Source organism: Neltuma alba, unplaced genomic scaffold (genome assembly GCF_004799145.2).
Source record: "Neltuma alba isolate B1F8T4 unplaced genomic scaffold, ASM479914v2 tig00012714_pilon, whole genome shotgun sequence".
Classification (NCBI taxonomy): Eukaryota; Viridiplantae; Streptophyta; class Magnoliopsida; order Fabales; family Fabaceae; genus Neltuma; species Neltuma alba.
In genome coordinates, this window is record NW_021637140.1 from 257,708 (window position 1) to 283,299 (window position 25,592).

Consider the following 25,592-nt stretch of genomic DNA (forward strand, 5'->3'; position numbering starts at 1 on the left):
AGCTCTAAATATAACTGATAAAATTTGAATATGATTTAATCAAATAATCATATGAAAAAAAAAATCTAACCCTTAATGTTGGCCAAAAAAAAAGTCTTAGATTACTTATTTAAACGATGAGAATACTATCTCATTAGTTGGTCCAAATTAAATTGATTATGTTTTTTATTAACATATATATAAAACCATTTTTAAATTTCTTATAATAATTCAAAATAAGAACAATATTTTTAATAATTCAAAATAAGAACAATAAAATCCCTTCAATAAGAGTGATAAATACTACTTCCGTCCTTACTATAAAAGCTTATTTGACTTTTATTTTGATTCTAAATATAATATTTCAATTTATTTTATCTCTCATATTTATCTTTTTTTTAAGATAGTCCTGTAATAATAGTAATTCTAGCCAATACACTTGATTAGTAAGGATATTCTAGAAAAAAAAACACCTATTCATCATATATAACAAACTTAACTAATGTTTTTAATATATTTAAATTTGTCAACTAACCCCTATATTAAATATAAAGGGCAGTATCACATTTTAACAAAATCAATCCATACGAACATCCATATGAATATGTGCCGAACGATTCTCAATATTTATTACAGATAATCAAGTTAATTAATTTTTTTTAATGTTTTAAACCGACTCTTTAGCTGCAATTTTATCATAGATATTGAAATAGTTTAATGCGCATCCAACACCCAAAATTTTTTTCTGATTTATTCAACATTCTAAAATATTTTGTAATTCATCTAACACAGTAAAATAATTTTTTAAGTACATATAATATTTTAAAGTATTTCTTAATTCATGTAATATCATAAAATATTTTTTTAGATGCATATAGTATCTAAAAATATTTTTTTGTGTATCTAAATAATAAAAATATTTCAAGATATTAAACATATTTTAAAAAAATACTTCAAAACATTACAAAATATATTGGGTGATAAATACATAGCAGCAAATAGTTAGTGTGCCGATGCACCTTGATCTGCTGAAATTAATATCCGAGTTGTAGTAATTATGATTATGATTTGTCATTATCTGGCCTCCCAGCGCAACGCCAACCGGCCTAGTTCCACTGCGCTGTCTTATCTGAACCGGAAAACACGTGACGTCAGCGATTTTATTGTTACTAAAAGCCGCGCGACGAAGGAGAGTGTCGCTTTTTTAGCGCTGAAACCGACGTACGTCTCTGCCACATTAATGCTCTCTCTCTCTCTCTCTCTCTCACACGTTCTGCAAATCTCTGCCACTCTAATCGCTGAAGCACTTCGCAATTTGCACCATAACGCCTTTCGTTTTCACGGCTCGATTTTCCTCTATTTTACGGGGCCTTACCTTGCACAGAATTATTGCACAGTAATTCGGACAGTAACTGTTCCTGGGGAAAGAAGAGGAAGGAGGGGAGGAGGAAGGAGGTGGAAACAAGTGCAATGGAAATGAAGCTTACGCTAGCAAATTCCCCTCACGACGTAAGCATACTCCGTTCATCTTCTTCGCTTCTTCTCATTTATTTATTATTATTAATTTTATTTATTTGTCTTGCATTCCAATTCCTATTCCTATTCCAATTCGCGTGCCCTTCTTTTTCGCTCACTGTCAGATCTCTTTTTCTCTTTCGTCTAGTCTGGTCTAATCCCACCCATCCCCTAGTTTCTCTCTCCATGGTCCATGCTTTTTTTCTCCCCAGCGCTCTCCCTGTCTCTTCTTCATAGCTGGGAATATTTCTCTCTCTAGGACTCATTTGAGGGGGTTTATCTTTTTTTTTTTTTTGAGATACATTGCATTTTTCCTCCTCTGTTTTTAAGAGGCCAGCTGCTCTCTGTTTCATCTAGCAGGAGATGCGTCGGAGACGAACCCAGTTGTTGCTAAGTTGTTAGAGAGTGAGTGTAAGGTTTTCGGACTAACTTTTTCTCTTCTGTTTTTGAGCATCTAAGGTTTGTTTCGACTTTTGGTTGCTGTAAAGAATGAAGATTCTTTGCCATTTAGGACCAGTATATGGGTGGTGCTTAAAATACAAAAGAAATGTCTCTTTTTCTCTTATCTTTTTTTTTTTTTTTTTCAATTTCATCCTTTCCGGAGGGTGGGTAGCAACCGGCAACATTTGTCTGCTTCTCCATTCCTTCAATCTAAAATCTTAGATTGTAGCCGAGATTTGTTTCCGGGATTTTTTCTTCGTATTGTTTTTAGTTAAACTTGAAAAGTTGGGGTCGTTTAAATTTGCTAGTGAAGTCAATGCTGTCGTTCTCTTGTCGGTGTATACCTGGCTAGTGCGTGCTGAAATATCTTTCTTAAGCCCTCTTAGATTGCTTTGGTTGTTTATAGTAGCATTGATTTTGGTTTGAGTCTTTAAAAATTTCCTCGGATTCCCTGAGTACGAAGCCCCTCACGATTTGAAGCCTTTCTTTTTTGCATCTCCGTGCCATTGATGCGGGATTACTTTGCTTGTTTTGAATGTAATGTTTTCCGAGTCTGAATCTCTTTGTTGTTTGATTTGAGCTGGTAGTGCTGATTCTTACTTGCGCCTGTTCGTTATCTGTCGATGAAATTTTATTACTAATCATCAAAGACGCTATATCGTACATGCTCATCACTCTTCGACTATCTTTGGGTTTTCATACTATTATTATTTGTACAATTTATTGTAGTTATCTTGAATATCTCGAGACCGTCCTTGACTCCTTGCTTTCCTGTTGAACTTCAGAGCTTTTATCGATATACTTGATTGTCCCGTATTGTTTATGTTATGGAAAGTTTGTATTTTTGCGGGTGGAGAAAAATTAAATTCAAATTCATCACCTATATTTATGGTGAAGTTGGAAGACTTCATTTTTTGGCAAAATTGTATGTAGACGTGCATAGCACGTTTACTCTTCGAATTATGATGTGTGATGCGCGACTTTTACATTTGTGCATGTTAATATCTTCTTTTGTTATGATGTTTGTCCGTGTCAAAGCAATCTTCTGCAGTGTAGTTTAGGGGGTTAACATATTTATGGTGAAAAGGAATCTTCCCTACACGTGCGCCCATAAGTTTTATAATGTGCTATTGCAGATTATTGATATGGCTTGATTTAGCACTTGATTTCCTGGTTAAAAAAAATCACTTAATTTGAATTTGAATTATCAATGCAGGAACGACAAAAGATTAAAAGAATATTCACCGTTTGATTTTGAAGAACATGTTGCCAAATTTTATTTCACTCCAAAAAATTGCAACAAGTTATGCTCTAATCCTATAAGAATTATATTATAACGACTTTGTCTTGGTTATTGTATGATTGCATGGCAATTTTTTTTTCTGTTCTATGCATTTTTTGAGTTTTTGCTCAGGCATTTGTATCGTTTTTTTTTTTTTTTTTTTTCAAAACACGGTAAAACTAATAAATATTTAGTATGAAAATTTTTTTGCTCCCCTTAATGCGTAATATTTATAATGAATAATCAATTCATTAGGTAACAATAGGTTGGGGAAACTGATTAGCTTTTCATTTCTTCGGACTTCCTATTTTCTAGTGGGAGACCAAAGATGTCTATTATTTTCCAAAATTACTCGATTATTAATGGTTACGCTTTTTGTCTACTTTGAAAGTATTGGGAGGGTAATGTTAGTATAATTTCTTTTCCAACAATTTAGAACCTTCCCTTTTTTTTAATAGAATTTGACTGTAGATTTTCGAATAAGAAAGACCCAGTATGCAAGGGCAAGTGAGTCTAAAAATCATGTATTTGAGTTCATTACAAGGTGTACATCTCACTCTTGAAAGGGATATCAATTTGTTATTGGGGTAAGAAATGCATATGATCTTAAACAAGTTTTTACAAATTTGCTCAAGGCAGATTGGCATATCATTTGCTGGATTTCCAATAATGACTGGTAGTTGGGCTGACGGAATGGAATTGCTTTGGGACATTGATTTCTTGTTTGTGTGTTCTTTCTTTTTTAATTGCGTGCATTTTCTCTTATTGTTTATTTTGCATACATGATTTGTATTTATTTGGTGCTTTATTGAATTATCATTGTGTAGGCTTTGTAGCCTGTTCGAAATTGAATCTTCTGATATATTTGGCCTTATAAATACTTGTATGTGAACACTTGATTTGTATTGCTGCGGTGCAATCCCAGTAGATTATTTAATGGGACAGGCAAGGATGTTATGTCTGTCTTCTTTCTTTTGGTTAGATTTTATCCTTGTAGCTTTAGATTCAGTATGTTGATTTTTTTGCCGGTTTAACTGTCATTTTCAATTGCATGATTAGGTTTTCGTTTGAATTAGGGGAAAATCTAGTACAATTATTGGTGCAGTTCTTGTTCCAAGCTTCTGCATCTAGACAATTTTTGTCATTTAGATATGTATTTTTGGAAATATAATCCTCATTAGATTTTGAATTTTTAGTCCTGTCAAACTATAGCTTCTGCAGAAATGGTATCTTTCCTTGTGCTATTTTGGGATATACTTACTTTGGTCCTTATTCTAAAAATTCATACATATCAGTAAAAACAGTTAAAAGCATTAAGTTTGTTATAAAATTCAAGTGATTCCCAATATTACTTTCATAAATTACTCTAAATTCTAACATTATATTAATTTTTATTCTGTCACTAACCTCATTAAATGTGGGCATATATAGAAAAACATATTTAGTATTCATTGAAACTATCAAACAGTCTTACAAGAAGGACCAAAAATTCTTACTAGAAGGGCTCCTACAATAGGGACAAAGGGGAGCATCATGTAGCAAAAAATTTGGTTGTGATTTGCTTAGTTGTTATGCTCGCGATACTTTTATTTTTTGCTGTATTTCTAGCATAGTTACGTCTTAAATTTATCATACATTTTGCAGATACATGATGAAGAGTTCAAGTTTAAAGAAATGGGCAGTGGGATTTGCACTTGGAAATGAAGGAGAGGCAACGTTGGAGAGCTGAGGAGGACGCATTATTACGTGCTTATGTCAAACAGTATGGTCCTAGGGAATGGAATCTTGTGTCCCAGCGCATGAACACGCCCCTTAACAGGGATGCCAAATCCTGCTTAGAAAGGTGGAAGAACTATCTCAAGCCTGGCATCAAGAAGGGATCTCTCACTGAAGAAGAACAACGACTTGTCATCCGACTCCAAGCAAAGCACGGCAACAAATGGAAGAAAATTGCTGCAGAAGTCCCAGGTCGCACTGCTAAGAGGTTAGGTAAGTGGTGGGAAGTATTTAAAGAGAAGCAGCAGAGGGAAAAGAAAGAAATCAATAAAACAGTTGACCCAATTGACGACACTAAATACGATCATATACTTGAGACTTTTGCTGAGAAGCTGGTGAAAGAACGCCCTTCTCCATCCTACCTTATGGCTGCTTCAAATGGAGCTTTTATTCACACTGATGCATCAGCTCCTGCGTCAGCTATGCTTCCTCCATGGCTTTCAAACCCAAATAACTCTACAACTATTAGGCCACCTTCCCCTTCTGTGACGCTAAGTCTCTCTTCCTCAGCTGTAGCTGCACCACCTCCTTTTCAATGGCTACAACCTGAGAGAGCGCCAGAGAATGCTTCTCTTGTTATGGGGAATGTAACACCTCACGGAACTAATCCGGCTTTTGGTGATAACCTGCTACTACCTGAGCTAATTGAGTGCTGTAAAGAGTTGGAAGAGGGGCATAGGGCATTGTCATCCCATCGGAAAGAAGCAGCATGGAGGTTAAGGCGGGTGGAGTTGCAGTTGGAGTCAGAGAAGGCATGTCGGAGGCGGGAGAAGATGGAAGAGATTGAGGTGAAGATTAAAGCTCTCCGGGAAGAAGAGAAGGCTGCTTTGGATAGAATTGAGGCTGAGTACCGGGAGCAGCTAGCTGGACTGAGAAGAGATGCAGAAACCAAGGAGCAGAAGTTGGCTGAGCAATGGGCTGCAAAGCACTCAAAGCTTAATAAGTTTCTGGAGCAGATGGGGTGCAGAACCAGGCTTGCTGAGCAAAATGGAAGATGAAGACTCCATCCTCTTGGAACATGAAATTTAAACTGTGTTTGCTTCTATGTTGTTTCGATTTTGTGTCTATTCTCGCAGAAATTGTACTACCGTTTGTCCTACTTATTTTACACGACTATGAGGTTATTGGTTAATACGACTATGAGGGTATTGGTTGATGTAGGAGGCATGGTTTTGCATCCGTCGTCGCGAATACAAACTTGGTCGTGACAACAAATTTGTATGAATAACTTGTCCTCCGGAAGAGTGTGATGGCATGTTGACTTGTCAGTTTCTGCTTTGGTGACTAATATCCAGACTTGATAGAAAAATGTTTTGTTGGAGCTAAGAAGATGGTTCCTAGAGGTTTGGATAATTGGGAGAAGCGAGGACGCTTTCTGACGCGTTGAAACCTCAAATAACTTGCATGTTGGAGTATAATGCTAATAGAGTATCATGCTCGCTTGTCGATTGGTTCAAGTGGATTGATATATTTGTTTGCGTTAAGCTTAGAACCATCCACTGCCATGCTTGTAAGTATTGAACAAAACATGGCTGGGAGAATTTCATGTGAGGACCCTGATGACAATTATATTTCGCCCAGACTGTGCGATCGTGAGATTGAACGAGCGTTAAAAGTGGCTTTACCAGCGTTGATCGGTGAGGCGGCTGACCGGATGGACTCTAGTTTCAAAGGATGAGCTCCATCGAATAAGAGAGCGAAGATCACATTCTCTATTTAAATGAGAGAGTGGTTGAGTAAAAATCAAATTAAAAGTAATTTTATGTTTGTATTAATGCGTTTGGGCGTATCCCAAACACTTCCTGAGCCTCGACACGATTATGATAGCCCGTCCGTCGTTGAAGAGCAGGTTCGTGGCGTTCTCTGTTCATTTTGTGTGCTCCAAAACCAATCTGCCCTGTGCGAACGAGGTCTTGAGTTTCTTTCCGGGACAAGACAAAACCCATTACCTCCTGAAGACATTTAGCACAGCATAGAGGCCTCCGGTTTCTTTTTATTGCTGGGGATTATGTATTACCTTGTGACAGAAAAAGCATTACTCTGGATGTACAGAAGATTAGTTATAATGTGTCTCCAATGCAGGGGCTTTGCAAGCCAGAAAATTACTTTCGAGATCTCTTGAGAATTTTGTTAATCGAAAAGAAGAAAGTAATACAGAGAGTCAAGATATTAAGGGCTGGGGGGAATATGTTGGGAAACTTGAACAGGGAAGGGAGGAAGGAGAAAGGAGACGAGAAAGGTAAGGTATCATCGTGGGGTGGTGGGATTTAATTGTTTATACAAGCAAATAATGCAAGTAGCAGCAGAAGGCCGGGGAGGAAATTCTCTGCTGTTCTTCTGTTTTCAAAACTTGATAGAATTATAAGCAATTGAGGATTAGTTTTTCCTATTTCTTGTTACTCCCTTAAGCTTCTAAAATAAGTAATATTACTAATGGGATGGGATGTCACATTGTTACATCTTTTATTAAGTTTTTTTTTTTAATAGAAACTACGGTTCAGAGCTTCAAAAGAAGCATAAGCAGTACATCACGTTAAAATAACTTCCCTAATCAATCTCCTTTTCTCAATAAAGATCTGAAGGCTGATCAAGAACATCCATAATGTAGAAGGTTTCAGCTAAATAATTAGCAAAATTTTAAGTTTTACTATATGTATGACTGACATTAACATGTCAATCTCTAGGGGTTTTTAATTGTGTCCCGTCTCAACGTTCCGTCCCCTTCCTGCCTCAGTCATTTTAGAACCGGATAGTCTTACCCTGAAAGTTTTCTTGTCTCAAGTCCCATCTTAATATATTATCTTTTTTTTAATTATTATAAATTTATTTTATTTATCATTGTAATAGTATTTTGATAATGATATTTATCAATTGTTATTTTTTTTCATTTGTTCATGAGTTATTTTGTATGCTTACGTGATATTATTTGTTGTGAGCATTTTAAGTTTGTTTATTTTTTGTTTCTCAATATTACAAAAAAAACCATTTTTCTTTACCATTATTTTCTTATTTTTATCTGTTTTCTTTGTATAGTTTTTGCTATAAATTCTTATACTTCATGTATAGTTAGTTTTTAAATTAAAAAAGTTAAAAAAAAGAATAAGATGGGGATGGGACACAAGACAGAAAAACTGTCTCATCCTGATTATCAGGACAAGATTGAGATGGGGTTGTCCTGATCCCATTCTGTTCCATCAACTCGCTATTAATGTCCATATAAAAATAACCTAACATTAGCAACACACCAATTCTTATCTTTGGTAATTTATTTTAAAGAGTAAAAGAAATAACCTCTTTTTTTGTACTGAAGGAAAAATTGTGAATTATCTTTTGAATAATAAAAGACTAATTGAAGTATTAAAAAATACATTTGTCATGGACAAAAACCAAAAGAACATTCAATTAAAATATATAATTGTCATATATAAGTAGAGATATATTTTCTCTCTTTTTTCGCCATCAAGAGATATATCTTCTTTGGCCAAAACAAAAAGGTAGTAATATGTTTTTTATCCCAACTCAAATAATTTCTAGAAGTATTCTTATACATTAAATTAATTTTTTTTGGTCCAGTTAGAATTTAAAACTGAAATAACTCGGTATTTTAAAGTTTTAGTAATTTATTTCAAATAAATAAAAAATTGATTTTTTTTACCAGGATAAAAAATTGATTGTCGTAAATAAAGATAATAACTGTACATATTAACTTTTTTTTTTTTTGTGGCCCTATCAACCTGGGCAACCAAACCATGTTTTTCTTTGGATTATAAAATGAGCCGCCACATTTCTCTCCTAACTCCTTTTTATTTTTGTACCCAAAAAACTCTTTTTACTCCTCTTTTCTCTTCCCATATTTCTAATGAATAGCTTGACCATGTGAAATAAGAATAAAAATTAAGAAATTGAATAGAGAAGAGAAAAAATTAGAAAAGAATAGAAAAAGAGAGGAGAAAGTTGAAAGAGAATAAATCTGTAACATCAATTGTATAATGCTATCCTAATAATGTTTTACTACCTCCGGTCCTAATTATAAGAGCCAGTTAACTAATTTGAGGAGATTAAGAAAATAAGTTGAGCTAGTTATTTGTCCTAAATAGGTGTTGTCTTTCCTAAAATATCCTTATTAATCAAGTGTATTGACTAAAACTATAATTATTAGAAGGATTATCTTGAAAAAAATTGAGTAAATATGATAGACAAAATGGATTGGATCTTTTATTTAAACCAAAATAAAAATCAAACAGGGTCTTATATTAAGGACCGGAGGTAATATAACCTAAACCAAAAAAATAAATAAAATAATACTAATAAAAGATCTGAAATGAGGAGTAGGGGAGTGGGATAACTGCTTATTAAGTCACTAACTATAAAAATAAATAAATAATTAAAATAAACTAAATAATGAAAATAAAAATAAAAATAGCAGAAAATTCAAAATTCAAAATATTTAAATATTTGCAGCACTTTAATTTTTTAAATGATAAAAGATCAGTATTATAACTTTCTCCCATAAAACACAGACTTTTTTTTTTTTGGCCGGACACAAAACACAGGCCTATGGTGTAGCGTATATGCTCTACTTATGTGCAAAATAGATTATTCCAGGAGCAGAGGGGGCTGAAAGCCTAGAAGAGCGACGAAGAAGCACTCCGTGAAGCAATTGATTTGTGGATGCATGAAAGTCAAAGAAGTTTTCAGATAATTGCGATACGAAAATCTAATTAGGGTTCAGAATCACTGGCGGTGTTAGTGATTTCTTGTCGGAATTGAATCTTTTATCGCCTACTGAGGAAGCAAACCTGGGGAGTGAAAGCTCTGGGTTTGGTCGCTGTTTGTGTTGCGTGGATTGGCTGTTGCGGTTCTGCCGCCCCATCATGGTGGATAACATGGAAATCGACTCACCTTCGGAGTCCCAGCCTCTCAAGCCTCGAGATCGAATCATTCGGGTAACACCCATTTGTGCTCGTCTCCTTGATGGTCTCTAGCAGTAGACTTATTTGTTTTCTTTTAAACCCTTCGTAGTTTGAATTATCGTTCGTGAATGTAGCCCATAATTTTATGATTGGTTTTATATATTATTATTTGAAGTAATTTGTTAATATCGATTCTTTATGGTTTGCATATCAATGTCTTTTATTGCCACCTACAGAGGCTTCTTCAATTTGGAGTTCCCGAGGATCAACTGGATCAGCCTCTCCTCGTTGATTTTATGAAGGATAAAAAGTCATTGATACCTGAACTAGTATCTGTTATATTACCTCCGGACGAGGAAGTGGCTGAAGCGCTGCAAGATTCTAAGTTTGGCTCTAAAAAGTCCTCATTGGGTGTAACCATGAAGAAAAGGTTCCATGAAAGCATGGACTGGTTACAGTGGTTGATGTTTGAGGGTGACCCCGCTGCAGCTCTGAGGAACCTTTCCAAGCTGTCCGTTGGGCAACGTGGTGTTTGCGGGGCTGTTTGGGGACATAATGACATAGCATACAGGTGCAGAACATGTGAACACGATCCAACATGCGCAATCTGTGTACCTTGTTTTGAGAATGGGAATCACGAAGGCCATGATTACTTTGTGATATACACAGGCGGCGGTTGTTGTGATTGTGGAGATGTGACAGCATGGAAGCGTGAGGGATTCTGCTCAAAGCATAAGGGTGCGGAGCAGATACAACCACTTCCAGAGGAGTTTGCGAACTCTGTGGAACCTGTGCTTAATTCTCTTTTCAGCTGTTGGAAAGACAAGCTAACATTTGCAGAAACTGTCTGTCAGGAAAACTCTAGATCAAGCAACGCTGTTGTTGAAAGAAAGAAGGCAGCTAATGAGCTAACATTTGCAATGGTTGATACGCTTTTAGAATTTTGCAAGCATAGTGAGAGTTTGCTTGGTTTTGTTGCTAGGATGTTATTCTCTTCAGCAGGCTTACTTGCCATTCTGTTGAGAGCTGAGAGGTTTTTAACTGATGTTGTTGTAAGAAAACTTCACGAGTTACTCCTGAAATTGCTGGGGGAACCTGTTTTCAAGTATGAGTTTGCTAAAGTTTTCCTCACTTACTATCCGACTGTTATAAGTGAGGCTATAAAAGAGTGCAGCGACTTCCCTCTGAAGAGGTATCCATTACTATCTACGTTCTCTGTGCAGATACTTACAGTGCCCACACTTACGCCTCGTCTAGTGAAGGAAATGAACCTACTTACAATGCTTCTGGGATGTTTGGAAGACATTTTCTTGTCTTGTGCTGGAGAAGATGGCCGATTACAGGTGATGAGCTAGTGGTTGTTATTAATGGCCGAGTCTGTTATTTTTAAATTGAATTGCCCGGTGCATGTTGTGATCTCAAAGTTGGTGAATCTTATGACTAAGATTTGTTGCTGTGGTACAATCATGTTTCCAAGTCCTTTTTTTTTTTCCCAGTGAAATTATGTTTACTTAAAGAGACAGATTTTCATTGCAGGTTGCAAGGTGGGGAAATTTGTATGAGACAACTATACGGGTTGTTGAAGATATTCGATTTGTTATGAGCCATGTGGTGGTTCCCAAATATGTCACCTATGATCAACAAGATATCTCGAGAACTTGGATGAGACTCCTGTCCTTTGTACAAGGGATGAACCCTCAAAAAAGAGAAACTGGTCAACATATAGAAGAAGAAAATGAGAATGTCCATTTACCTTTTGTTTTAGGCCACTCTATTGCTAATATTCATTCTCTTTTGGTGGATGGGGCTTTTTCAGATGCTAGTAAGGGAGAGTTGGACAATGAAATTATTTGGAGCTCAAATAAACAGGAATCTGATGATGGAGATAATTTACGACACTCAAAAGTGGGGCGGCTTTCCCAGGATAGCTCTGCATGTGGTATGACTGGTCGGAATAATGCCTTTGCTTGTTCTTCTAAGGCTTCTGAGATAAAATCTAATGCCTCTTCTCATCTGCAACTTCCCCGTTCTGTCACATGGTTGATATGTGAGTGTTTAGGGGCCACTGAGAATTGGTTGGAAATTGAAAATAAGACTTGGTTACATATGTCGTCTCCAAACAGTGGTAGCATCTATGACAGCAATCTTTCAGCATTAAAGAGAACAATATCCAATATTAGAAAGGGTAAGATTTTTCGTAGGCTTGCAAGCTCAGGTGAAGATCATGGTAAGCAATGCGCTGATTACTTAGCGTCTGACCTGGAAAACAGTGAACATGCAATGAAGGATAGTAAACTGAAAATGAATGGTGAGTCCGAGTCAGATAATATTGATATTTCATCTGGTTTCCATGATAGCGCAATGGAAACAGATGTTCCTGCAGAGTTGGGTGGCCTTCGTTTTTTGTCTTTGTCTGATTGGCCACAAATTTTCTACGATGTTAGTTCACAAGATATTTCTGTGCACATTCCGTTACATCGGCTACTTTCCATGCTGCTACAAAGGTCACTGAGAAGATATTTTGGTGAATCTACAATTCCAGATGTGTCTGATGCTTGTTCTACTCATTCATCTTCAACAATCTACACTGACTTCTTTGGACATGCTTTACGGAGCTGTCATCCCTACGGGTTTTCTTCCTATATAATGGAACATCCCTTGCGCATTAGGGTTTTCTGTGCTGAAGTTCATGCTGGAATGTGGAGGAAGAATGGAGATGCTGCTCTTTTATCTTGTGAATGGTATCGGTCTGTTCGCTGGTTAGTATACTGTTCTATATGGCTATTAATTTTATCCAAGGATTTTTAGTCGTTACAGTGTTATGTTAATCCTCTTTATTCCCTCGGCTAGTTTGTCCTGGTCTTTACTACGGTTCATTACCTCTGCAGGTCTGAACAAGGGCTGGAGCTTGATCTATTTCTTCTTCAGTGTTGTGCTGCACTAGCTCCGCCAGATCTGTATGTCAGCAGAATTTTGGAGCGCTTTGGACTTTCAAACTACCTATCCTTGAATCTTGAATGTTCAAGCGAGTATGTTCTCGTTTCTTATGATGTCTTTTTTATTGCCACGTCTTCTGTAGATTTCCCTCTAATGGGTCAGCAATTTACTGATGAACTTTTAGGTTTTTGCTTTTGCTTTATGTCCCCTCAATATTAAACTCTATCTAACTTGCCCGATTTGGTAGTGGTCCATTGAAGGTGGTAAGAAAAAACTAATGTTGAGCAGTTAGAACATGGTTTTGTAAAAATGTGCTTAAAGTAACTGTGAACTTTACTCTGTTTAACAACAGTATTTAGTAATATTTTTATAAAACAGCATGAGTATTTAAAATTATAGAGGCAGGTGTTGCAAGTGTAAATGAATAATAGTTCTGAATTAGGAAAGGGTTATAGTTAGAACTTAAGTAAGCTGAAGGTTTCTTAGGTATCTCGTATTTTTGACAGCTGTAGCAGTTTCTATAGTTTCTCACAAGGTGATTTTCAATAGCACATGTGACCAGTAAAATGCACCGGAAGAAGTGGCTTAAAAAGATTTTATCAATCACGTTTATGTTTGTCTGGTAAAATTTGGCTGGACCGAAAGCCACGGTGTTCCCAAATGGGGTCTTAAGTTCATCTAGTATAATTCATCCTTTGCAAACAGATGATTGAAATTAGTCTCTCATCATTCTTCCCACCTTGTCAAATACTTAGTGCTGCTCACTGTTAAGTGGAAAATGCTGTCGCCTTGTTTGTTCACGATGATGGAATGGGAATCCTTTTCCATGCTCTTTGGCAATATCTGTTATGTCCCTCGTAATCATTATTCAATTGTATCTATCTGTCTTTTTAATAACTTTTTTAAAGTAGGTCATTTAGAGTCATTGTTCCTCCTCAAAGTCACCTTTTTGATTCAATTTTGTACTTCATTCCTTCCATTCTATGTGCTAACTGGTCCCTTAGATGATTAGTTAAATATTCCAAACAAGGAAAGGGAACTAAAAGGAAAAGTTTCCTTTATCATTCTTCTGGGTTACATTTTGATTCTCTTTAATTCCTTCGTATCACATCAAAACTTCCTGAAGCTGCTTAATGTTTAGATAAGTAATGTTAGAATAATAATTAGGATATTTTTCAGTCCACGTACAGAAGTTATGCTTGCATATTGTATAATACTATTATCTCCACTGGCTGCTCCCACATTTCTGTGGAAATTAAGATATTTTTTGGAAAAAAGTTGGACTCGTTATACATAGGAGACAGTTAATAGTTTAATGTCAAATTTACCTGGAATTAAGGAAAGCAACAGCAATTGAAGTTTTACTGAGTAGAGAAGCATAACACTACAAGTGTGTTTCCGAAGCATCTGATGATTACTTCCATCCGCTCCTCGTTTGATTATGATAATATAATTGTATGGTTATGTACTGATAAAATATATCCATAAAAGTTTTACCTGGCAAAATTTGCGGGGGCTTCTGGGCCTTTGGGATTTATATCCTCTTTTTGCCCAGAGTTCTTCTAGCCCTGTCTGGATGACTTTCAGTTATATAGGAATTTTAATGGAATATCATTTGCAATTTTTATTCATTAACTAACTGACGATGCCTTGTGGTTCTCCCATTTATGACAACACAATCAATATTAAATGAAAATGAGTCTCATCAAATCCACTTTGTTTGGTCGGTATGATATTAGAAATATAGTTTTCCATGAGAATTTGTACTTCTGTTTGGTCAGCATTATACTCATTTAACTCCTTTAGTGTTGCTTTGTAATATCTACAATGTAAATTGTCCATAATGAATTGATATTTATTTTACAGGTATGAACCAGTTTTGGTCCAGGAAATGCTCACTCTTTTGATTCAGATATTGAAAGAAAGGCGCTTTTGTGGGCTAAGCACTTCTGAAAGCTTGAGAAGAGAACTAATTTATAAGTTAGCCATTGGAGATGCCACTCACAGTCAGTTGGTGAAGTCTCTTCCTCGTGATCTCTCCAAGTTTGAGCAGCTTCAAGAGATTTTGGATACAGTTGCTGTATATTCTAATCCATCTGGTTTTAATCAGGTTTTGTTGATATTTCTTCTTCTTCCCAGAGAGAGAGAGAGAGAGAGAGAGAGAGAAAGTGCTTCTTTTATTTACCCTGTGTTTGCCTTTGACTTTTTCTTTCCTTTTAGGGCATGTATTCCCTGCGATGGCCATTGTGGGAAGAATTGGATTTGTATCATCCTCGTTGGAATTCGAAGGATTTACAAGTTGCGGAAGAAAGATATTTACGCTTCCGTAGCATCTCTGCACTAACCACACAGCTTCCCCGTTGGACAAAAATTTATCCTCCTCTGGAAGGGATTTCGAAGATAGCTACTTGTAAAGTGGTTCTACAGATAATCCGTGCAGTTCTATATTATGCCGTTTTTACTTTCAAATCAGCTGAATCTCGTGCTCCTGATGCTGTTCTTCTAACTGCACTGCATTTACTGTCACTATCCTTAGATATCTGTCTTCAGCAGAAAGAATTTACTGACAAGACATCTGATGATGAGACACAAATTCCCATAATAGCTTTGTCTGGAGAAATTATTGATGAAAGCTCTGTTTATGGTGTTGGTGAACAGAGCTTGTTGTCACTTCTTGTTAGTTTGATGGGTTTGCACAGGAAGGAAGGTGTAGACAACTTTGTAGAAGCAGGTGGTGGCAACCTGTCTGCTTTAATTGAAGACTTGCTGAAGAAATTTGCCGAGATTGACAAAAGATGCATGACTAAACTGCAGCAACTTGCCCCTGAAGTTGTTAGTCATGTATCTCAATGCCTTCCAATTAGAGACTCAAGTGACACCGTTTCAGCTTCCGATAGTGAGAAACGCAAGGCAAAAGCCCGGGAGAGGCAGGCTGCTATGTTGGTAGGATGCTGTTGCATTATTCTTTTATGGTCAAGAATATTAAAAAGTAATGATGTGTTGCTTGATGCGCCTTAATACAATCTTGGTTGGGTAGCATTCAGGGTGGACGAAAGCATTCATTTTGATATACTTTTATGTTAAGCTGACCTGGACATGTTCAATTATGCCAATTTAATCGCCTCTACCTTTTGAATGAGATCTTGGTTTATTGGTTTGCAATTCAGGAGAAGATGCGGGCTCAACAATCAAAATTTTTGGCAAGTGTTGATTCCACTGTTGATGATACTTCCCAAGTTGATCATGAAGGTGACTTTGATACTGGACCTGATGCTGAAGAATCCACCGAAGTTGTTTGTTCTCTTTGCCATGATTACAATTCGAAGCTTCCCATATCTTTTCTGATTCTTCTACAGGTATGACTTCTGCGAACCAGATCAAATATTTGTTCTGGCTCGTTGAACTCTATTATGCATAGACACTTCCAAAGAGATGTGACACTGCACTGATGCAATCACAGCAACGTGACAAAATCTTAGGTGTCCATATTTGGTTTAAAATTTTGTGCAATGTTCTGTTGTGTCTTGTATTAGTCGACAACATGCATCAGACATGCATATCACTCCTTAGGAGCTTCTTTATTTCATAGGTTGAACTGCACATTTTTGGAATTCATTTTTCCCTGATTTGTTTCTTCTTACCTAATTTATACTTTCATATTGGTTATATGTACAAGAAATCTAGGCTTGTCAGTTTTGTTGATAGAGGCCCCCCTTCATGGTCACAACTTCGTCGGGCAGATAAAGAACATATGCCTGTTTCCACCTCTAAGGCGACAGATACATTGGCAATGGACTGGACTCCAGGCACTTCAGGGTCAACTTCATCTTCTCACTTAGCCCAGTTGGTTTTGAATGCTGCCAATGAATTGGTCTCCAGTGGGCGGCATGGTGAAGTCAATGCCTTTTTGCAGCATGTAAAGGATCATTTTCCAACTTTGGGAAATATCCAGCTTCCTGATACATCTTATGATGAAAAAGAGAAGATTCCATGTACTTTTGAGACATTGGAACAGGATATGTACTTCTCCATTTGTGGTGAATTGAATGATGATGATAAAATTTCTACTTCAGGGGGGGGCCTGAACATTGGTAGAGATGCTGGAGCTGTCTTGCTTGGAAAATATATAGCTGATATTGCAGGAGACGTGTCAAAAAACTCTTCAGCATCTGAAAATGTTCATAGTGAGAATGCTTCTGCGGAATCTACTTTGCAGCACATGGCAAACAATTCATTTGGCCCAACAGATTGTGATGGGCTTCATCTTTCTTCCTGTGGCCATGCGGTACATCAGCAATGCCTTGACCGTTATTTATCTTCACTGAAGGAAAGGTGAGTTCCATCAAATTTTCTGTATTAGCTGCCATCTTTTAATGTTGTTTCCTTGCAGTCTTTTGTGCTTTAATATGTGGCATAATGTTGAAAATTTTAAAATTGGATTATGCTTTTGAATTCATTACCTTTGACATGGACTGAGCCTTGTGCTTTATTTATTTAGATTTTAATAAAAACTTAAAAGTTATCTCAAAACTCTTATTGACATTGATTTCATGCATGAATTTTAAAGCTGGATTGTATCAAAGGAGATCTTATCAGGATGAGTTACTATTGATGTTGTGAACATAAATGGCAAACTGTTGGGCTCAACTTAGCAGTTCATTATGATGCCAGTGATTCTGGCTAAACTTTCTGCCCTCAATTTATGTGTGGTTTCGATCATGGATTGTGCGATCCCAGGATAGTATGATTTTTATGTAGAAATGACTAAAATGTAATAAATTGGTCAATTTAAAAGCTGCTTCTGTGGATCTTTTCTTTTTCAAGCAATTTTTGTCTTAATGTTATTCAAAGCCTTTGACCTATGTTTACATTGCTTGGACAGGTCTGTGAGAAGAATTGTTTTTGAAGGAGGACATATTGTTGACCCAGACCAGGCATGCATCTTTGTTTTGGTCAATAATCGTTATTTTATTGGTTCTATTGGAAACATACCAGATTTCAAAACACTTGAAATTTTTTTTTTTTTCAGGGTGAATTTCTCTGCCCTGTATGCCGCAGGCTTGTAAACTGTGTCTTGCCTAGTATACCTGGAAACTTAGAGAAGCCTTTGAAGCAGCCTACAGGTTTAATTAAGGGCTCACTACCTGCTACAGATCCTGTGGCTGCATCAACTAAAGAGATTTATCCACTCCGCCTTCGGCAAGCCTTGAAGATCTTGCAATCTGCTGCTACTGCTGTTGGGAAGGACAAATTCCAGAAAGCTGTTCCTTTGCGACAGAGTGATAAGGCAGGCCAAAATCTTGAGCATTTCTCTTGGATGTTGGCTAAAATGTATGTGCCAAACAAGCAAGATAAATCATCAAAATCTGCAAGACTAAATCATTCAATGCTCATGTGGGACACTCTTAAGTACTCCTTGATGTCAATGGAGATTGCTGCACGATGTGGAAGGACTTCCTTAACTCCAAACTATGCTCTTAGTACCATGTATGAAGAACTTAGGTCTTCGAGTGGATTTATATTATCCTTGCTGTTGAAACTGGCTCATAAGTCAAGGAGTAAGAGTTCTCTTCATGTGCTTCAAAGATTTAGAGGTCTTCAACTCTTTGCAGAATCTATTTGTTCTGGGGTGTCTCAGAGAGGTAACCTTCTGGTAACATTGCTTTCAAATGTGAATATTATCTGTTCCATTTGGACGCGTAAATTCTTGTATGTTGATCCAACTTCAGCTCAGTCAATTTTTATAACAGATTGAGTATTTAAAATATGAAGTTGCAAAGAAAAGCTGGTGGGACTGACTTGTATGTTTTGCGCTTTTAATTTGATAGGAATTTGGTCGGTTGGAAACTGTATTTTAATAATCCTTTCTTCCATTGTGTTAAAATGAACTAGTTTTAGGCCTAATTCCCTGCCAAAAGATTTACATATTTTGTTTTCGTCATGAGAACATAGATATTGATAATTTGTTAATTGGATCGTTGGCCAAAAAATAAATGTTAACTGGATCACTATTTATTTATATTTCCTGCATGCCCAAGATCTGTCCGTTTTTCCTTTCTTTACTGTTGGGTGCTCAATTTGTTTTTTTGGGGGGTCTGCTACTGATTTGTCTGTTCCATGACTGCTGTGTGTTCACAGATGATATGTTATCTATCCTAAAACATATTGAAGGGGACCTATCTAGTTCCGACACTCTGTTTTGGAGGCAAGCTTCTGATCCTGTACTTGCACATGACCCCTTTTCAACCTTGATGTGGATTCTCTTTTGTCTTCCATCCCCCTTTTTGTCATGTGAAGAATCTTTGCTATCCATTGTGCATGCTTTCTACATGGTAGCTGTAACGCAGGTTGGTCATCTTGCTTCAGTTATTCATGTTATGCATTTTCTGTTATTCTGCTGATTTTGTAATGCGGGTTCATCTGGATGCAGGCTATTATTTTGTATTGTGTCAGAACCCAGCATAAATTAAGTGAATTAGGTGTTGCCGATTGCCTGATCACTGACATATACAAGGTTATGGGTGAATCTGGATGTGCTCAGCAGTATTTCGTGTCAAACTATTTTAACCCACTTGCTGGTGTTAAAGATGTAATTAGGAGGTTCACTTTCCCCTATTTGCGTAGATGTGCACTGTTGTGGAAAGTACTATATTCTTCTATTCCAGCACCATTTTGTGATGAGGACAATGTATTAGATAGATCGTGGAGTTATGCAAATGACACAATGGTTGGATCTAATCTTGACATGTTTGAGATTGCTAAAATACAAGAGCTTGAGAACATGTTCAAGATTCCTGCCCTTGATGTGGTTCTGAAGGATGAATTTTCAAGATCCTCGGTCTCTATTTGGTGTCATCAATTTTGCAAGGAATTTGAACTAGCTGGGGTTCAACGTAACATGTATTTGACCCCTGCCATTCCCTTTGAATTGATGAGATTGCCAAACGTTTATCAGGATCTTCTGCAGAGGTAGTTTTGATTAATTATATTTTCCATGTCTTACAAGAGCTATATTCTGTTAAATTCAAAATTTTAACTGACATCCATACTTCTGCAGGTGCATCAAACAGCGCTGCCCTGAATGCAAATCTCTTCTTGATGAACCTGCGTTGTGCCTGCTGTGTGGTAGATTGTGCTCCCCAAGTTGGAAATCTTGCTGCAGGTTTATTTTCACGAAGTTCATCTTTTTTCGTTTATTAATTCTATGCTTTGAAATGCGTGTGAGCATTTAAGGTTTCATAATAACCCTTTGATCTTATCTTCATAGTGTATTTTAGATTCAATTTCATTTTAGTATCATGCTGTCACAGAATTTTAGGCAGCCTGTTGTTAATTAAACTCTGGAACACCCCCCCACAACCCATCCCCTTCGTTATCCCCCCATTCAAACAGATCGTTAATGAAAAGGACGGGATAGAGTAGTCCTTTCTCCTGTAACAACTATATCTAAACATTATTAATGGTTAAGGAATTCTGTTCTGTGGTTGATGGACTTTGAGAACTCAGTCATCAATCATCATGCATTTTGGTGGTATTGCCTATGACAAAATGCTTGCTGTTGATATTTATATTATGTTTGATGGTGGATTAAAACGAAATGTGTTGTTATTATTTTTTTTTTTAATAACTATAGTTCAAAGGAAAGTTTGATTAGTCTTCTTGCGGGTGTTTTTAGGGCTCATTCAGCTTGCAAAATAGATTGGAAAGGAAAGAGAAATAGAAGGGGAAGAGTGAATTTGGGGGTGAAAAATTGTTTCTATTAAGTAGTGCTAACGAGTATAATATTTATTGCGTATCTTAATTTCTGTACAAAAGAAAAGGAATACTTTTCATCATGGTACCAAAAGGCCATTAGCTGAGAATCTGACCGTTCTGGTTTTATTATGTTTCAAGGGAAAGTGGTTGCCAAACACATGCTATATCCTGTGGAGCGGGTACTGGAGTCTTTCTGTTGATTAGGGTATGCAGCTTCTTTCTCAACTTTATCTCTCGGACCAACTATAGGTGGTCGTGCTCTTTTTGATCTTTTGCTATTTGGGACATTGTAATGAGTTGACGTTATGTACAGAGGACAACAATCCTACTACAAAGATCTGCACGTCAAGCTCCCTGGCCCTCTCCTTACTTGGATGCTTTTGGAGAGGAGGTAATTGGTCCTTTGGCATTTTTTAATTGACGTGAACAAGATTATTTCTTTTTTCCTTTTTGTTTTCTATCATTAATTAGCTCTATATACCATTAAGTTTGCCAGGGTTCTTAAAATTTGTTTCAACAAGCATTGCCTACCATGTGTAATGTGTAATTGGACTTCCGAATGACTATGTAGTGTTAAACATGTTTCTTAATTCTTTCTTCTTTTTTGGGGGATGCGGTTATCTCGCACACTATGGCTTTGTTGGGTTCAGTATTTTGTAATATTTTCTGTACACTATCTAGTGTTGTTTAGTTACTAGAAGGAGAAGATTCCAAATAAGGATGTTGATGACTGGCTGCATAATGGAATGTTTTTTTTTTTTTCAAGGTGTAACATATAGAGTAGTGGAGATCAGAAACTAAGGAAAATTTGGATGCCATATCTGCTGTGTTCTGTTAGTACAAGGACAATTATACTATGGTGGGACAATTGCAATATGTGTCAAATTTGAAGTTTGCTTTAGGCCAGAAATCTTGTTCTGGAGCTAGAGCTTCAACTGAGAAATTACCCTTCACCGGATGAGGATGCTATTTTTAATTTGAATTTAGTACCTTAATAATGCATTTCACACTCAACTACTTAATTGACCTTGCGTATTGGATCTACCTGGTCATTTGGTCATTTTCTTAATGCTGACTTGAACTCTGCTAGATTTTTTATGTGTCTGTTAACGTTGGGTTGGCTTCTTAAGAACCAGAAAAGTGGAAAAACTCATTCTGCTTGGGTTATCCATATTTATTTGGTTAGTTGCCTCTAGAGATGAATGAAACCTGAACGAAGTCTTTCTGAAAATAAATAAGGCCATGTTGCCTTTCTACAATGCACTTTTAAGCATTCAAGATGATACTAAGATTTGAAGCCAAAATGTATCTCATCCCAATTTGTTTTAACTGCATTATTCTATTTTTCTTAGCAGGATTTTGAAATGCATCGAGGCAAGCCTCTTTACCTGAATGAGGAACGTTATGCTGCTTTGGCCTACATGGTGACTAGATTTCCCCATGCCACGGCCTCACTGCCTCCTTCTCTCTCTCTGTTTTTTTTTGGGCAGTGCCTCCCTGCCTTCCTTAATTAATATCTAAAATAATTGTTTATTTTTTGTTAGGTTGCCTCTCATGGCCTGGACCGAAGTTCAAAGGTTCTTGGCCAGACTACCACTGGATCTTTCTTCTTGGTTTAATTCTGACTCTATTTGAGCTCTAATTTTAAGGTCAGACTTTAGAGTCATCACACTTTCCCCGTGTGTGTGTGTGTGTGTGTACATTTACTTTCTTGTTTGGTGAGCCATGGCTTACATTGTCTATTGATGACCTTAGGAAAGCAGGAATTGTGGCTGGCAGATCTCTTGGAAGGTGAAAGTGGCTCTAGAAAATGCTAGTATATGATGTTATTCTCACCTCGATAGGAGAAAGAATACAAACATCTTCCGTGCTGTCATTTGATAGAACTGTACAGATCATTCAGGTGAGCATGCCTGTATTTGATTTACGCAGTTCCAATATCTTCGCTATATTGAGAACTTCTATTATGTCTTCATGGGCGTTAATTTGGCTTATACCTCTATTAAGGAAAGAAAGGAAGCATTGTAAAGGAGAACGTGTCAGAATTGATGTTAAATAGGCCCATAATTACCAGACTTGTGCTACATCCTCACCTCCCATTTACCTAGTAAATCTAAATTGCTGTGGTCTAGTAGTAATTTTTTTCTAGTTAATTTTATCAATATAAATTTATCGCATGAGTTTTTTTTTTTTTGGGGGATATGGGAATCTCATTGAAATTTGTGAAGGGAGTTACCCTATGCAAGGGATAACGGAAATGCTGGTCCAGCTTAAAGCATTGTCAGTCTACCTGATATGCCCCCTGCCCTGATCCTGATCCTGATCCTGATCCAAATCCAATATCTTATAATGTGTCAAATAATTGCTTTCGTCATGGTTGTTAATGTTAGAGTTTATAATAAACGATGAGCGGCCTTCACTTTAGAGCTTAAGCTTTTGAGTTAATTTGGTGACGTGTGAAATACTAAAGTTGGAGATATTGGCTTGCTCAGTCAGCCTGTTGGGTCCTTATCTATAATGCTAAGAGAAGTCGGAATCTTGCTAGTGCTAAAAGAACGTAAATTCATCCCTAAAAGCCGTATAGCTTAACGTAGCATATCTTAATGATAAAGTGGTCAGTTCAGTCCTTTCTGTCCCTCATTGTGCAAACTCCCTGTCCTTCACCCTCTCGCTTGCTATGTTAAAATCTCGGAGGGCTATTGCATTGGTGTGTTAGAGATTATGAATTATAATAAATTTTTATAACTGAAAATTTCATGTGTAAAAAAGCTTTGATCTTGAATTGAATTGGTTTTCAACAATAATGTTCAAATGTTTTTCGTACGGATTTGTGTTGTGCTGATGTCAGATACATGAGATTATGAGTGTCTTTTTTCTTTTTTTTTTTTTTTTTTTTTTTTGAGTGGACATTATGGGGATCTTTTAAAGATATGTTGTTTGTATCAGCGGCATATGGAGTTGTATATTTATCCTCCATACTATGTTATCAAATTTAACAGTCAGCCCGAAACTGAAATTTTTTTTCCGTTTATGTTCAATTCTTTGAGAACATTTAAAGCCAGTCTCTTTTAGGTTTGTTTTTTATGGGGCTTCTGGCCACATTGACTGAAATGTGTGAACATATCCTTGTAATTGCTTCTATTTATTGGTCACTCGAGGAACAGGGTTGTGTATTTCTATATGCTTGTAGATTACAAAGTTCCTCTCTTACCATTTGCAGATTGACACAGTTTCTGCTTGAAGGTTTGAAAGCCTGGCTCCTGTGGTATACTCTAGCCTCTGGATGCGACTGTACAGGTTTGGTTTATGCTCACTTAGCAGGAAGCGTTTTTCCTGCTGTATGAAGCAGCTGCACGGGTGTACATAAGCATATCATTATATAATACTAGCGGGGAGCGACTGCTTTGAAGGGTAATCTGTGGAATTATGTGCTTATTCCGCCACATCTGTGGTTTAGCTTGTTGATTGAGACAACCGTATCGTTGTGCTTCCGCTGCCTCTGTGGGTTGAGTTTTTGTTGACCAATCCCCTCTTTCCGGGTTTGGGAAAAACACTGTGAATGCCATTTACATGTGCTCCTTGTATATCAAGTCTGATTTTCACTGCCAATATTGTGGCTCTTTTTTGTTTTTATTTATTTTTCATGGAATGAAGTCTTTCAGGCTATTAGTAAAATCTGGTCTCTCTTCAATCTGATGTCTTTTTGAAGTGTTCATATTTTCAGGGGAAAGAATGTATGGCGGGCCAGTTGTTGGATGCCCTTTCAATTTTAACAACAGGCTTGTATGTAATTTTTGTGCTTTCTAGTAATCTTTTCGGATTGGTTAGAATAAAATGCGTGACGAGAATGATTTTTTTTTGTTTCAGATGAATAAATTATTTATGGCTAAGATTGAAGAATGCTCGTGTTTCTGAATTTGCAACTGAATATAAATATTTATGAAGTCTCTAATAAGTTGATAATTTGAGTCATGGACAAATGTGACCCGATTTTTTAAATGTTGTGCAGCTATGAAAGTCGCACTATTTGTCTTTTTGTCACCAGCCTATAACATAACATGGCCGGCCTGTAATACAAGTCACATTATTTATTTGATTCCAGTCTATAATTCACTAATTCTTTACATGCTTTAAGTGTTGCGGACAGTAGCGGCAAAATAACAGGATAATAGAGTGAGATGTATCTAGGTTCTAAATCTAAGATCGTGATTCTTGGTCAAAAAAAAAAAAAATCTAAGATCGTGATTAGTTGGTTTTGTAACGATATTATAATGGAAAAAAATATATGATTCACAGATGCAGTTTGCTTTTAAAATATTGTCACGAGCCGAAAATACGAGTTAAGTCTGTCGAGCTACCCATTCAACTCAGGTTTTTGTTAGAGCCAAGTTTTGTAGGTCAGGATATTTTAGTGTGAATTGGCTTCTAGGAGCTTAAACAAACCCATGGGCTTTTTTTTCTGGCAGAGCGAGATAAAAATTGTTATTTTTTCTAAATTTCATGTGTCTGTTTTGTTAATTAAAAAGTCAATGGAAAACAATGGTGCAAACAACAAATTTTCACTTTAAGTACCATCGAATAGGTTCATAAAAGGTAAAAAACGCATACACATTCATAAATGTCTATATTAATGAAAATTATTAAAATTTATTTTGAAAATTTAATTTAATTATTGATGTTTAAAAATCCTTAAAATTTGAAACATGACTTTGAAAGAGAGGCATCCAGCCAATTTTCTCACTCCAACCCTAGTTACATATAGTTTTTTTTTTTTTAAAAAAGAAAACAGCAATTTCGGTTAGAAGTTTCTATTTGAAAAGTTTCGGCCCAGAGTGGCTTATGAGCCTGAAAAGCACGATTGCAAATTTTGATGCTGTTTGGTTAAGCGATTGGGCAATATAACTTTTGTATGAAAAGCTACTATAAGCTATAAGCTAAAATTAACAGTTTATGACTTATAGGCTTTGAAACATTGAGAGAGAAAAAGTTAAGAA

General features: G+C 36.5%; 2 protein-coding genes across 6 annotated transcripts; both read left to right on the forward strand.

Annotated features, from left to right (window-relative positions):
• The first annotated feature begins 1,237 nt into the window (after positions 1-1,237).
• LOC114730148 (transcription factor AS1-like) lies at positions 1,238-6,250 on the forward strand. Of its 4 annotated transcripts, none has more exons than XM_028917173.1 (2): positions 1,238-1,488; positions 4,862-6,250. In XM_028917173.1, the coding sequence occupies exon 2, from the start codon at positions 4,918-4,920 to the stop codon at positions 5,989-5,991; it is 1,074 nt and encodes a 357-aa protein (XP_028773006.1). In that variant the 5' UTR covers positions 1,238-1,488; positions 4,862-4,917; the 3' UTR covers positions 5,992-6,250. The 4 variants fall into 4 exon arrangements, with proteins under 4 accessions (XP_028773006.1, XP_028773008.1, XP_028773007.1 ...); XM_028917175.1 differs by lacking the exon at positions 1,238-1,488 and adding an exon at positions 1,581-1,910; XM_028917174.1 differs by lacking the exon at positions 1,238-1,488 and adding an exon at positions 1,581-1,905.
• Positions 6,251-9,598: 3,348 nt separating this feature from the next.
• Positions 9,599-24,484, forward strand: LOC114730169 (E3 ubiquitin-protein ligase PRT6). Of its 2 annotated transcripts, none has more exons than XM_028917201.1 (19): positions 9,599-9,939; positions 10,143-11,249; positions 11,443-12,665; positions 12,795-12,935; positions 14,710-14,953; positions 15,064-15,786; positions 16,011-16,199; positions 16,520-17,175; positions 17,726-17,777; positions 17,873-18,485; positions 18,982-19,190; positions 19,274-19,812; positions 19,901-20,005; positions 20,737-20,803; positions 20,912-20,989; positions 21,954-22,022; positions 22,143-22,247; positions 22,354-22,501; positions 23,819-24,484. In XM_028917201.1, exons 1-17 carry the CDS (start codon positions 9,868-9,870, stop codon positions 22,215-22,217), a joined length of 6,162 nt encoding a protein of 2,053 aa, XP_028773034.1. In that variant the 5' UTR covers positions 9,599-9,867; the 3' UTR covers positions 22,218-22,247; positions 22,354-22,501; positions 23,819-24,484. The 2 variants fall into 2 exon arrangements, with proteins under 2 accessions (XP_028773034.1, XP_028773035.1); XM_028917202.1 differs by having other exon boundaries at positions 22,362-22,501.
• The last annotated feature ends 1,108 nt before the right edge of the window (positions 24,485-25,592 follow it).

Bases quoted from the DNA above. Each gene is read 5' to 3' on its own strand.
- LOC114730148 (XM_028917173.1), top strand. From the start codon at position 4,918: ATGAAGGAGAGGCAACGTTGGAGAGCTGAGGAGGACGCATTATTACGT.
- LOC114730169 (XM_028917201.1), top strand. From the start codon at position 9,868: ATGGTGGATAACATGGAAATCGACTCACCTTCGGAGTCCCAGCCTCTC. The intron at 15,787-16,010 runs GTAGGATGCTGT...TTTGCAATTCAG, and splicing joins AGAGGCAGGCTGCTATGTTG to GAGAAGATGCGGGCTCAACA. The intron at 20,990-21,953 runs GTAATTGGTCCT...TTTTCTTAGCAG, and splicing joins TGGATGCTTTTGGAGAGGAG to GATTTTGAAATGCATCGAGG.